Source organism: Pogoniulus pusillus, chromosome 12, assembly GCF_015220805.1.
Source record: "Pogoniulus pusillus isolate bPogPus1 chromosome 12, bPogPus1.pri, whole genome shotgun sequence".
NCBI lineage: Eukaryota > Metazoa > Chordata > Aves > Piciformes > Lybiidae > Pogoniulus > Pogoniulus pusillus.
This window is the reverse complement of record NC_087275.1, coordinates 15,170,851-15,184,304: the sequence shown is the minus strand read 5'-3', so window position 1 is coordinate 15,184,304 and position 13,454 is coordinate 15,170,851. Positions and strand designations below refer to the sequence as shown.

The window sequence follows — 13,454 nt, the reverse complement described above, 5'->3', positions numbered from 1 at the left end:
AACAGGTATTGGAAACTGAACAGCAAATAGATATGGACCTGCCTGTTTGGATCAAATCACTATTAGGATCTGGTTTGCTCAGCGAGGACAGATGAACTTTATAAATTAGTAATCAAGGGAATAGGCACAGTCAGGAAAAGACAGGCAGAATGGTAGTTTGGGCTCACATAAATGCAATTAAATTTTACTACTTTGTGATATGCTGCTGATGATCTGTGAAGGCATCTTACAGATGGTCTGAAGACAGGTATTCTGCAGCCTTTCAAATAAAGAAGTTTGGTGCAATGAGTTTTGCAGGTGCCAGAGCTTATCAAGCGCTTTAATGGCTCCATGGTGGGGTTTTGCATTTTGTTATAATGGTGATAAGAACTGCAGTTGTCTCATTTGCTTTTTGGACTAATTCTATAAAATACCAGGCTGATGGTAACAGAAAGGTCCTCAGAATCTGCCTGTACATGAGCAGTGGTTAAGGTGGAAAGCCTCTTACTTGCATAGCTGTTCATAGTCTGCTGCTCTATTGACTCAGCGTATGTCAAAGTAATTTATTCAGCCTGTGAATATGCTGTTGGGAAGTCAACTTGCAAGACATGTCTGATCCTCAGGTACACATGAGTTAGCTTCTTCCTGAAAGCACTGAGGAAGTGCATGCTGGTCTGAATGTATCTGCATTAGAGTCAGTTCCTGAGACAGCTAGTTTAGTCTGAGAATAGTCTTCTCTTGACCTTAGAACTTCAGGTAACAACAGTAGCAGATCCACTGTTTTTCTTAGCTACCAAGACTTGTGATGTCAGCAAAATTATAAGAGAAAAGGACTAGCAAAAATGTCTGAGGCTACATAATAATCAGAGTAACAAAAAGGAGTAATCTTCTATGCTCTAAAGATTTCATGAGCTAATGCTGATTGTAGGAGGCATTTGGAAATTTGCAGAGAAATGCAGGCCTGAACAAAGGCTCTGGCCCTGAAGATGGTTTGGAGGTCAGAGAGGTCATTGCTAGTTTCTGAGAAGGAGGATATTGCATAAAGTACACTATCTGAGATCAAGACTATTCTACAGCAGTTTATTAAGATCTTTTTAATGAAAAGTAAATCCTTGTCAGAAGCTTTTGTCTTGCAATGACCTAATGTCATTCATATCTAAATGATATTTTAATCTTTAAGCCCTTATGGAAACATTTGCAGGGAGTACATCTTACCCATGCCTGGAAAGAAAAAGGAGGTTGTTGCTTCTCTTCAGAGAGGGAATAGAGGCAGAAAGGATGATCCCAGTTTCCTAAAAGGAAAATGTGTGTGATGTTTATAACTGAATGATCAAATTCCCTGGTCCTGTCCCCTTTAAAGCATAAGTCACAAAATACTGATTGTCTGATATTAAACTATCACCTAAACTAATGTGAGCTCTCCTGACTCAAATCCAGTAACAATTAAAAGAATGAACTGCAAAGAGAAGTATTTCAAAAAATACACCAATTTTATAATGAGTGACCTTATGAAATCCCTCAAACAGAATCATACACACGAATTTCAAAGATTCAAAGAAATCTGAAACATTTACATTCACATTTCAGTTTGTGTTGGTTTTTTTACAAGATATGTTTCAAACACATCTAGTTAGTAGAGACCAGGAGTGAGAGCAATTCTTCTAGATTCGTCATCAAATAATTGAATACAGATTTCCTTTCATGGTGTGACATTAAAAGCTCTCAAGAATCCTCTGACCTGAACCAATTTTATGTGTACGCTAGTGCAATGGCTAGGAAAAGCAACAGGATAAATGGACATGGTCATTCACATAATACCATGTTTGTAAAACTGTCATACCTCTGTCTCTTACTTGTAATAATTCTTCTAAGTGAATATGTCCAAATTAGACTGTCTACAACTACCTGAAGGGAGGCTGTAGCCAGCTGGGGGGTGGTCTCTTCTCCCAGGCAACCAGCAATAGAACAAGGGGACACAGTCTCAAGTTGTGCTGGGGGAAGTATAGGCTGGATGTTAGGAGGAAGTTCTTCACAGAGAGAGTGATTTGCCATTGGAATGGGCTGGGGCTCCAGGGAGGTGGTGGAGTCCCCATCCCTGGAGGTGTTCAAGAAAAGACTGAACGAGGCACTTGGTGCCATGGTCTAGTTGACTGGACAGGGCTGGGTGCTAGGTTGGACTGGATGCTCTTGGAGGTCTCTCCCAATCTGATTGATTCTATGATTCTATGATTCATTTTGATTCACTAATGCAGTCATGAGATCCTGACTGTTTCTGTCTTGGCATGGAGGAAGCAAGCAATCATCCTCAGGACTCTTGCATTTCCTTTTAAGCTCTGTTATGAGGAAGAGAAGACAGAACTAAAAAGTTGACAATGACATAACCACATTCAGACTGGTTCTGTCCAAATGTGGTGAGTTGACTAACATTTTGAACAAGAGACAGTGTTGTGAGAAGTTGTGATTAACTGGTGTCATCCTGTGATTACAGGATGTAATTTTCAGGAGCTACTTGATAATAGAACATCATTGGAAGAAGAAGGAACTGAAGTATTTTCATTACAAGAATATTATGGATTTAAACTAAGGGAAAGCTTTAGTACTACCAAAGCTATCATGTAAGAGTATTTTCATGAGGCTAAAAAGTTACCATGTGGAACAAAAAAAGAAAGGAGCAGTACAAGACTCTGTATGTCATAAGACCTCAAAATGCGCCATGTCTCCAGTTGTCTGAGGAAGGATTTGTGTGTTGGTCACCCAGTCTTTCTGCCACAGAGAAATGTCTGTGCACGTAACTGTGGAAAGGTGACAATATTTCAGCTCCAAAACATAAAACAGTGTCTCTTCTGATGCATCTTGTCTTTGTATTCCAGTGGTGATTCAATCAGAGCATCTGTAGATACCCACTGCAGTTATTTTCTGGGCTGTGGTACTACAATATTTAGTTATTTCTAAGAAAAGCAGAGTGGAAGATCTCCTTTACTAGGAAAGGCAGAGGGAACTGGGTCTCCTTAGCTTGGAGAAGAGGAGACTGAGGGGTGACCTCATACATGTTTATCAATATGTAAAAGGAGAGTGTCAGGGGGATAGAGTCAGGCTCTTATCGATATCTGATGATAGGACATGGGGCAATGTGTCCAAGCTGGAGCAGGATCCACTTAAACATAAGGAAGAACTTTTTCACTGTGAGGGTGACAGAATGGTCACCCCAGAGAGATTGTGGAGTCTCCTTCACTGGAGACATTCAAAAACACCCTGGATGTGCTCCTGTGTGAACTATTCTAGGCGATCCTGCTCTGGCAGAGGGGTTGGACTAGGTGACCTTTTGAGGTCCCTTCCAACCCCTAAAATGAAAAAGAACTACTACAAAGTGATTTTCCCTGAATATGTGGAGTATTTTGGTACTTGCTACATGAATTTTTTTCCAGAATATATTTTATATGTTGTGGCCTACTTTACATGCTCATTATTTACTCCACACTTGATATTTTGATTTAAGTATAGTGCATTGCCTAAACTGGATGATACTTGATTATACTAGAAAATCTCCCATGAGCTCTAGTCACATAGCTATTGAGCCATTCACTGTGTGCAGTCTTGCCTCCAAAGAGTTTACAAAACAACTGTTAAATGCAGATGATTTGGGTTTTGGAGCAGTGTAGTCTCTTTGAAACAGCCTGTTCCTCAACCACACAACCTCCTACTCACTCATTCACAGATTTTCCAGCACTTGGGTCCCATTACCTCAAGTAGAAATGACATAGTGCTTTGCACCACATGAAACCCCTGCAGGCTCCTTGCCATCCCTGTTGTTCAGTGGGCTGATGTCTCTTTAATAGGACAACAGCTCAGCTGGGGAGAAAATTTCTGACTCAAAATGATCGGGTGGGGTGTGGGGCATGCCAGAGTTTTGGCTACAGCTATGGCTCTTGTTTCTGCCATGGACTCTGTGCAGCCATGAGTAAATCACTTCAGGACAGTTCCAAAACCTGTGCTGTGGTTACTTGATAAGGCAAAGCTTGTCATTGTTTGATAGGCACCTGCAACGTGCTGATATGATCAGGCTCTTCACCATCTATGCTTGTAGCTACCACATCCCTCTAAACCAAAAGCAACAGAACCTAAAATCTAGGTAAAGATGTCCTGCTGCTGGAAATACTGTGATTCTTCTCTGGAAAAGATGGGTTATGGCTTTTGTCTGGTTAGTGTACTTAGTCTGTTAGCTGTGTGGAAGAGAATTTCTTTCCTTACTGTCTTGTGTCTACAAGCATTATGTATTACAATGAAATCTCAGTCCCCTTAACACAGTAAAGTTACAGTTTCCAAGTTCATAGTTAACAACAATCTCACTCAGACACTTCAGGGACGGTCGTGTTTGTAAGTGGTGAGATAGACTCTGCTCTTACTAGGAAGAATAATTGACCTTCCTTTTTGATTCTTCACACCTGCTCTCATCTCTGGTACTGATATGAAGCAATTTGGTAGGTGTCGGTTTTAAAGGAACTGAAAGGCTTTTCAAACACATGCTCTGAAGTGAATCCACCGAAGCCATCATCCTTAAGTATTCAGCACTCATTTGTCAAAATTGTCACACCAAAAACCTTTCATATGACTACCCCTGAACATCATTAATCTCAACCACTCTGCTCTAGAAATGAGTAGCCTTGAGCTGCTCACACAATGATCTGTGGCTTACTAAGAAATTCCCCTTCTCTGTTTAGCCACTATTTCTCTCTCTTATTTCAAGGCAGGCATGTGCTAGCTCTTATGGCAGTTGATTAACCCTCTAATGAACCTTCCCCACATGACTCTTGTCTGTTCAAGTGCTGCTTAATAAAAGCCCAGGACTGTTCCAGTACTGGACCCCTTCTGAGTAAAGCATCATGATTATCAGTGGGGTAGATAAAATCTTGTAATGGTGAATGCTGAAAGCTGAATTTCTTTTTATTACATCTGCTATGCAAGATTTAGATCTGGATAATGGAAAAGTCATACTCTAAATCATTTTATTCCATAATCCTTGAGGATCTCTTTTAATAAGAGCATTAATTGTAAGAGCCGGTAAGTTCATGTGTGGTTCAGAGCCTAGCTCCTCTGTAACTAGAGGCAGTATCATTATCACTTAGATTTATCAAATGCCTCTACACCATGGAGTATCCACAAAAGTAGCTATATTCCATTGAGGCCACACCAAAAAGCTGAATATTGACTCAATGCATTCTATATGCTGTGCATTATGATTTCTTGATTTATGTACATCTTGCTAATACAAGTTTGGAAATGTAAGTGAATTTCTGGTAAAGCCAAAAGGAAAAAAATATATTAAATTAAATAATATATTTAATACAATATATTAAATTAAAGGAAAAAAAATATTACATTCTCCCAGACAACCAGCAACAGAACAAGGGGACACAGTCTCAAGTTGTGCTGGAGGAGGTATAGGCTGGATGTTAGGAGGAAGTTCTTACCAGAGAGAGTGGTTTGCCATTAGAATGGGCTGCCCAGGGAGGTGGTGGAGTCCCCATCCCTGGAGGTGTTCAAGAAAAGACTGGATGAGGCACTTAGTGCCATGGTCTGGTTGGCCTGGATGCTCTTGGAGGTCTCTTCCAACCTGGTTGATTCTATGGTTCTAAATATACATATTGATTTACTTTAGTAAGTCTGGTAGCAGCTGAGCTAATTGATCCCGTGACAGAACTGTTGATTGGCTTTGGCTAAAACTAAGATTGTTAGAGTAATTGATTTAAGATGATGAAGTGTAAATTGATCTAAGGACCGTATGTTGGTGGTGTGAATTGATACCAGTCCTCTGGAGTGTTTGCTCTTAGAAGCTGAGTCGCCCTCATTTTCCAGGTAGAATTTTCCATCAATATATTTATTATTTATTATATATTTATATATTGTAACTGAAATATTTAAATCCAGATTTCAGTCTGTGGTTTACTTACTTTTTGGTTTTTTTTTTAAAGTAGCAACAATAGTAAGTTTCACAGTTCTAATCAGACTGGTTTGGATATTTTGCCATCAGGTACATGCCAGCCTTCAGATACAGCTGAAGACTTACCTGTAAAGTGTTCTATGTACTACCTTTTTGATGTTCAGTAAAAAAAAAGCTGCAACTAGCTGCTTGTATTTCCTTCTTGGCTGCATGTCAAACCCAACACAATAGGCTAATTCTTCCATTTCTTTCATAAACAGAAGAAAGTCATCAAGTGTTTACAACTTGGAAACAGGAATTATAATTATCTGATCAAACACAATATTGAGGAATGTAAGGTTCAAAATGCTATTTTGAACCTCAGATGAACACTGCATTGCCCTGCAGATGCAAACCAAAATCCCTGAAGAACAGCAGTTCCTCATGGTTCTGTTGTCAGAGGCAGTCTACATAAATGAGTTCCAAAACAAGCAAAGGATATTACAAACAGAAGTCACTGAAAAATCACATTTTTTTAATTAAGCTGCAAGCTCTGCTTAAGATTGTACAAACAAAATAAAGATTACATCCTCTTCCTAAGAGTGCCCTCAGTTCCTTTAATATTAAAGCAAGGACAGAGGGCAACGAAAAGCAATTTCTTTTGATGAATTACATGGTTAGGTTCCGATTCAACTTTTTATTATATCCTGTAATATTTAACATGAGTGTCACTAGAAGCTTTAAAATTGCCACAAATCTTGTGCATAAAAGCATGAAATCTCATTGCTGTGTTGAACAGCCATGTTGTTTCTGACTGCTCAGAAAGTTCTGTTTCACTTCTGCTTGTTAATTGCATTTGAGAACTGTGCAACTGATGCCCATTCTGTTTGCCTGATTGTGGTGCCTAATAGGCACTTCCCTCTTGATTTGCCTGGCAGACTTCTAGAAGTAGTGGTATGCAGCTATGGTTTCAGAGCAGTGAGAAATTTCACTGTCTTTGCACACATCAGTCGGTTGTGCATTAGGACTCAAATCGTATTGAAAGCTTGAAAGAGTCACCAGAGACTTCAGAAGGCCTGGGATTGACAGTGAGTTCCTAGCTTATGAGTCCCTTCATTTCATAAGAAAACCTTTTGTCTCTGACCAGGAAAGAAATATCACCTGTCTGTCTAGATGTGCTGCATACAGAAGCACCATAACTATCTTGAAGTCAGAAATCAAATGATGCTCACTGAACTCAAAAACAAATGTTTTATTTTTATAGAGAATACATAAATAAAAAGTCAGAAATTAAATTTAGAATTCAACTAGTATTTGAAGCAGGTGCCTCACAAGCAGGGTGTGAAAAAATCTTTCAGCAATTTACATCCCCTTCTTCTGAGAAACTGTCCCTGGTTCCTGTTTATAACTTAAGCCATATTTGGATCACTGTTTGGTGGTCTAAGGCCCCCTCTCTGCTACCTTCAAATTTAAGCATACACTTCAGCAGCTTTTCCTTCTGGTTTTTTTCAAATATGGGAGTAGAAGCACCAGTGCCTGTTTTCAAAGGTGAGATAGCATTTTGACATATAAATCTTTTTTACAAGAATGGAGATGTAGGCTCCTGGTGCATTTCCAAAAATAACATTTGTTTCCTTTATTCAAGATCACATCACGTTAGCAGAGAAGCTGAGCATCTGATGTGTAATCAATAAATGTGAGCATTTCGCACAGGCAAATTGCCCTCTGAGGAGGAATTGATCTCTAAAGATGATATTTCAAAAAATGTTTCATCTTTATGAATAAGTAATGGGAGTCATGTCAGAGTAATAAAATGAGAGACTGGAGAAGAGATGAAATACATTCATATATGTCTCCTCCTGCTATCTTAACCATATCAGCATAAAACCCGCAAGTGTTTAAGTGTTTACAGCTGAAATTTTTCTGAGATCATATGCTTCATCCTCAAGATGGAAAATCTCACAGCAAGTTTGTTGCATTTGTGATTTTCCATTCTTACTTAAGCATGCTTCAAAATCCTGCTGTATTGACACAAAATTATAGTTGTGCCAGATTTGTCTGAACTACACAGTCATAACACCCCAGAAACTGAGTTCAACTCATGCAGATTCAAAGACAGAATTTAGATTTACCAGGAAAGGAGTTTACCATTATGTAAGTCTGCTAATTTTTAATGCAGCTTTCCTTATGTCGTCTACCTACAACCAATTAAATGAAGCAAATAACAGTGTGCAGTAGAAAAGCTTATAATTTAAGAATCATGTGGCATAAAAAAAACCCCTATGGCATCATTTATCATCTGCTTTTTGTGTATCTTTGATGACTTTTATGTGAGATCTCTCAAAAATAGAATACAAAAATCATCTGCAGTTTGAAATCCATCAGATACATTCCTTTGTAGATAAGCTTCAGCTTTGGGGATAAAATGGGGCATGTAAGAGAGACTGATAGATCTCATTTGGAAGAAAGTGAGCTTGCTGGGAAGCTTACAAGATATAGAAGTCTTAAATTGTGGAGAAGTTAGTTCTGGACATTGATCCTGCTGAATTGAAGACTCATTCCCCAGCACAGGAAATCTTCACGGCTATATAGACTGATGTACGAAGTCCAGCCCTTTAACTTCCTCCTGAGATTAGTGTTTAAAACAAGGAAAATGAGATTTCACTTCATTAGGATAGAACGGTAAAATGCTGTCAGGACCAAAACTGGTCCTATGCAGCTTGTATACTGTCCTTCAAATGTGTGTGTGACCTGCATGTACATTGTAAAGTTTTTATTAGATCTCTGTGGCAGGGTGAATTTTTCCTGAAGGCTGTTTTCAGAGCTATCATGATCATGCTGTCAACACAGGCAGTGGTAGTGCTCTTATTAGGAGCAATACATCCCATTTGCTTGCTTATGAACTTGTGTCTACTTCCTTAGGGACACAAACTGAGTAGGGATTTGTGAAACCACTCAGCAAATTCCAGGTCATTAACAGTCCAAAACCGGTGGGCAGCATTTAACCACAACCTGTCCAAGAAATAAAGTGAGAAAGACAAAAATCTTTCTTCCATTTACATCTTCCTAGAAAAATCTGGATTTCTAGGCTCTGAGTAGCAGAGGCAGTAGCTATTACATGGCACTAGGGAATGCACAACTGAAATGTTTAGGATGCTTTGGTGATTTAGAGGGTTAGCTAACTTCTGTCATTAAGGACATTCTGGGGACCCCTGTTCAGCACCAATTGCCATTTTTTAATCATTCATCTTGGAGAACTTAAAGGGTCCTGAGTTAGGGTAAAGAGGATCACACCAGTGAAGCTATTACAGAATTGTATAATATTAGAGGTTGGAAGCGACCTCCAGAGATCATCGTGTCCAGACCCCTGCTAAAGCAGGGTAGTTTGCACAGGAAAGCATCCAGATGGGTCTTGAAAGTCTCCAGAGAAGGAGATTCCACAACCTCTGTGGGCAGCCTGTTCCAGTGCTCCATCACCCTCGCTGTAGTTTCTCCTCATGTGGAAAGTTTGCACCCATTGCTCCTTGTCTTACTGCTGCAGACTGCATTAGATTTAGGTTATCAGACTCTAAGGTTCAGGCCCCAAGCTTGGACAAAGCAGACTCTTTTTTTACTTTCTTAGTGAGTTCTTATGCAGTGCAAAACTTTGGGTATATGCAACACGTATTTTATTCTCTCTTTTTTGTTTTGTGGTTGTTTGGGGTTTTTTTTCAGTGTATCACTTTTTATACAGTGCTAGACATATGCAAATGAATATACATAAACTGTCACTAACTTGTGCCTGATTGCAAAATACAAAACATACTGAAGGGAAAATAAATAACATAAAATAGTTGAGAGGATTTGATTTTTTTATCAAAGTGAAAAAGACATATATGATTTAAAAACTATTTGGAGGTGTGTTAATGCTATGACTAATTTAAAATCAATTATTTGCTGTGGCTTCAGAGTAGTTCCTACTGATTACAGGAAGGAGTGTTTTTGTGTTCACACAGGCACGGTGGGATGGCCTGACAGGACGCATAACCTTCAACAAAACAGATGGCTTACGGAAGGATTTTGATTTGGACATTATTAGCCTCAAGGAGGAAGGAACAGAAAAGGTAACCAGATCTTCTGTAACACAATAATGAAAAGCTAATTTGACAGGAGTGTAGGAAAGTCCAATTTCTTCAGCTTGAATCTCCTGTACTTGGGGTAAAAAGCAACATTCAGAAGATTAAGCCAAAGTTTATGCAGAACTACTAAGGTTGTTTCTTTATTTCACAATGTGTACCTTGCATTTTGTGGTATGGAATAGGAATTTGGGACTGAAAATAATAATCTGAATGGAAATAATTATTTTAGTTGCACATTATCTTCAGATCTTGCATCTGTAATTTGGTGTGGGAATTTCTTATACATAAATAAAGCCTAGACTTAATATGTACTGCTTTTAATAAATGCGACACAAGGGAGAGAGGAAGCAAAATGCTTGAGTAGTAACTTTAACATAGTTGAGAAGTTAAACATTCCCTGAAGTTTTTGAGATTAGATTGGTTCTTTCTCCCTTCCTGCAACCCTCAGTCAGCAAACATAGTCTCTTGATGGGCATCACAGGGCACCCTTCACTACGACCTGAAAGGTGCCTGCCAAAAATCCTTACCACAGGTAACCCCACCAGGTCATGCCAGCTGGAGACATCATTGTCCCTTGCTCTGCATATGCTGGACTGACGCTGAATGATAATTGCTGATGAGTTAATAGAGATTTCAAATGTAATTGCTCCCACACAGCTCTCCAGATTGGTTCTGTTTAATTTTTAATGAAGCACTCTGTTTATTTTTCTCTGTACCAAGGCTGCTGGCGAGGTTTCTAATCATTTATATAAAGTATGGAAGAAGGTTTGTACACAGACAGGTGAAGCAAAAAACCTTTGGGCTGGGTCTTCAGACTCATCCTTTGGGTTTTGATAGTGACTCTCATATTGCAGTTTAGAGACAATAGTTTATCCAAGAATATGATTTCTTTCTGGCAAAGTAAGTTTCTTCTCAACTTGAGACACTGTCATTCCAAGTAGTAAAAAGATCTTGTCAGGATTCAGCTTCTTCACCAAGATATCTTTTTAAATTCCTCTTTTCTTTCATGGGAGTTGTACTTTTCCCTTTTTTGACTCCTGGCTGAAGCAAAAGCAGTCCTGTCCTCAGCTGTTATCCCTCTTGATTCACCTAAGATTCATCATGGTAATTTTATATTCCAAATGTATGTTAGCATCAGCAGCAAGGACTGTTTTAATGGGTGGATTTGGGTGTGGGTTTTTTTGCCTCCCACAAAATGTGTACGGCACAGGCAATGTTTGAGTGTTGTTGACTCAAAATTTTGCTAAGTGTGTTATTAGCTCCTTACAGAGAATAATACAGGTGATTAAATGAGAGTAGTCATTCAATAACATACAGAAACTGGAACTAAGCTTGTTTATGAAGGATCTGAATTACCCCAGGTGCCTCTGCCTGATGGGAAAAGCCCCAAAGTGGGAGTCAAAAACAAACTCTATGTGCTGTACCCAACTGGAGGTACAACTCATGGCTGCTGTTTTATAAGAAGATAAGAACTGTGTTCACCAGGTTTAAAGGGTTCTGGAGTCAAAAGATAGAAATGTTTCTTAACACTTAGAACTGCATTTTTTGTATGTTTCACACAGATCTTGCTTCTCACCCTCCCACATACACAGTTTAAAAAGTATTTTGGTTTTGTGTTGTTTCAGGAGGGATTTTAATTCTACAGAGCAGACCAGTGTGAAGCATCCCACGGCACTCTTTTCACTTTCTCATAAAGCATATACTTAATAACCTTGCTTTAATCTTCAGTGAATCAGGCTAAGGCACAAAGGCCCTCATTTCCCTCATTACTGGAGAATAGATCATCCTACCTGACATGTAGGACACTATTCAACCAATCTCACTTTTGACTCCAGGCATTTTGTGTTACACTGAATTGATTTAAACCAAATTACAACCGGTTCAGAGCACAGGCTTGCTGAGAAGGGCATATGACACCTTTCAGACTTGTCACTAAACTGCAATAAATCCCCAAGATTCACCATAGTGATGTACTACCTTGACCTCATTCTTCCAGTGCTCTTTTGACCTCCTCCATCGCTCTAATCAGGGTTGACCTGCAGTGTCGTTCTTTTATCCAGATGTAGAGTGGGCTCCTAGTGTATTTTGTATGCACTGTGACTGTGTCGCTCCATGTTCTTCATGGTTGTTTTCCTCTTCCCTGCTGCCAGCCAATACAGGCGTAGCGAGTCAGTAGCAACAAGCAGAATGGCTTCTGATTAACTTAGCCACCCTAGTGCAAATTCAAAGATGCTGCTTATTTGCTATGTTCCTCGCACAGGCTATCATAATATCCAACATTTTATTTCCTGTGTACTTTCCAACCTGATCTACTTTTAGAAACTAGAAAGGGAATGACTGAAAATGCTTGCAAAAGTTATTTTTAAAATGGCATGACTGTCTCCATTAAGCATATTTAACAAAAAAAAGGTTGTGAAAAGCAAAAGCAGTGACACCCAGGGCCACAAACACAGAGGTTGTTTCAACTGACACAGTTATTACTTCAAATCTACATGCAGCAGGCACAAACCAATCTGCTGGGTTTATATAAAGCCGACACCATCTCTGCCTCAGTTAACAACCAAAGAATATCCTGCAACAACCAAAGAAAGCCCATCCTGGGTTAAAGACACTGGATATCTGATGACAGAAATCTTCAGTACGGAGGACATGTCAGGGGGGTTTACTTAGACTTACTTGGAAGCTTTGCTGCCAACCTCAGCAGGGAGGATCTGAAAGCAGATCTCTCCTGGGTAGAGCTGAAACACACTGTCAGAGCAGCACAGTGATGTGAAAGGCTCTGTGGATGGCCAATGTCAGTCCTCCAAGCCATCCCTTTGGTGCTCACAACAAATGTCCAATACAAATCAAAATGTCTGAGCCAGTTCCTTCCTGGAAGTTTTCTCACATCAGCCCTCAGCCTTAGCTGTCTATGTGAATGCAAAGGCAAAAGCACCTGAAGATGGTTTCAGGCTGCATTTATGCTAAGTAAATATTTATTTGAACAAATCAAACTGGTTATAGTTTCTGCCCTCACAAGGTGTGGGTCCAAATCCTTTGATATCACAAAGATCTTTCCCTTGAGGCTTTAGGTATTAAATATGGGCATTCTTCACTACCTCTGGGGCTAAAAAGGATTATATTATTATATATTTATATTTACTGAACAAATACTGATCAGTGTGTTAAATGGTACAACCTTGCTAGATCTGTCATCTGTAGTCAAGAAATGACAGAATAATCTTTGCTAAACCTTCTGGAGGCATAGCAGAAGCAAAAGGCCATTGCACCCATCTATCTGCTTCAACATATTTATTCAAGCTTTTAATCTGTTATTTTGGAGGAGAGAAGTCTTGCCATTTTGCCATATGTTTCAACTTTACCATTTACAGCATTTAAAAGTAATCATGAAAATAGACATTTGACATATTTTAACAGGAAACAAAGTCAACACATTCCAC

General features: G+C 39.2%; 1 protein-coding gene across 4 annotated transcripts in view; it reads left to right on the top strand.

Annotated features, from left to right (window-relative positions):
- The window catches only part of GRIK1 (glutamate ionotropic receptor kainate type subunit 1), a 162,673-nt gene that overhangs the window by 116,626 nt on the left and 32,593 nt on the right, over positions 1 to 13,454 (top strand). For 2 of the 4 annotated variants that reach the window (XM_064152390.1, XM_064152391.1), the window contains exons 8-9: positions 9,892 to 9,999; positions 10,735 to 10,779. In XM_064152390.1, the coding sequence (XP_064008460.1) occupies positions 9,892 to 9,999; positions 10,735 to 10,779 (153 nt within the window). The remainder of the gene's footprint in view (positions 1 to 9,891; positions 10,000 to 10,734; positions 10,780 to 13,454) is intronic. The other 2 variants (XM_064152392.1, XM_064152394.1) reach the window with 1 other exon arrangement.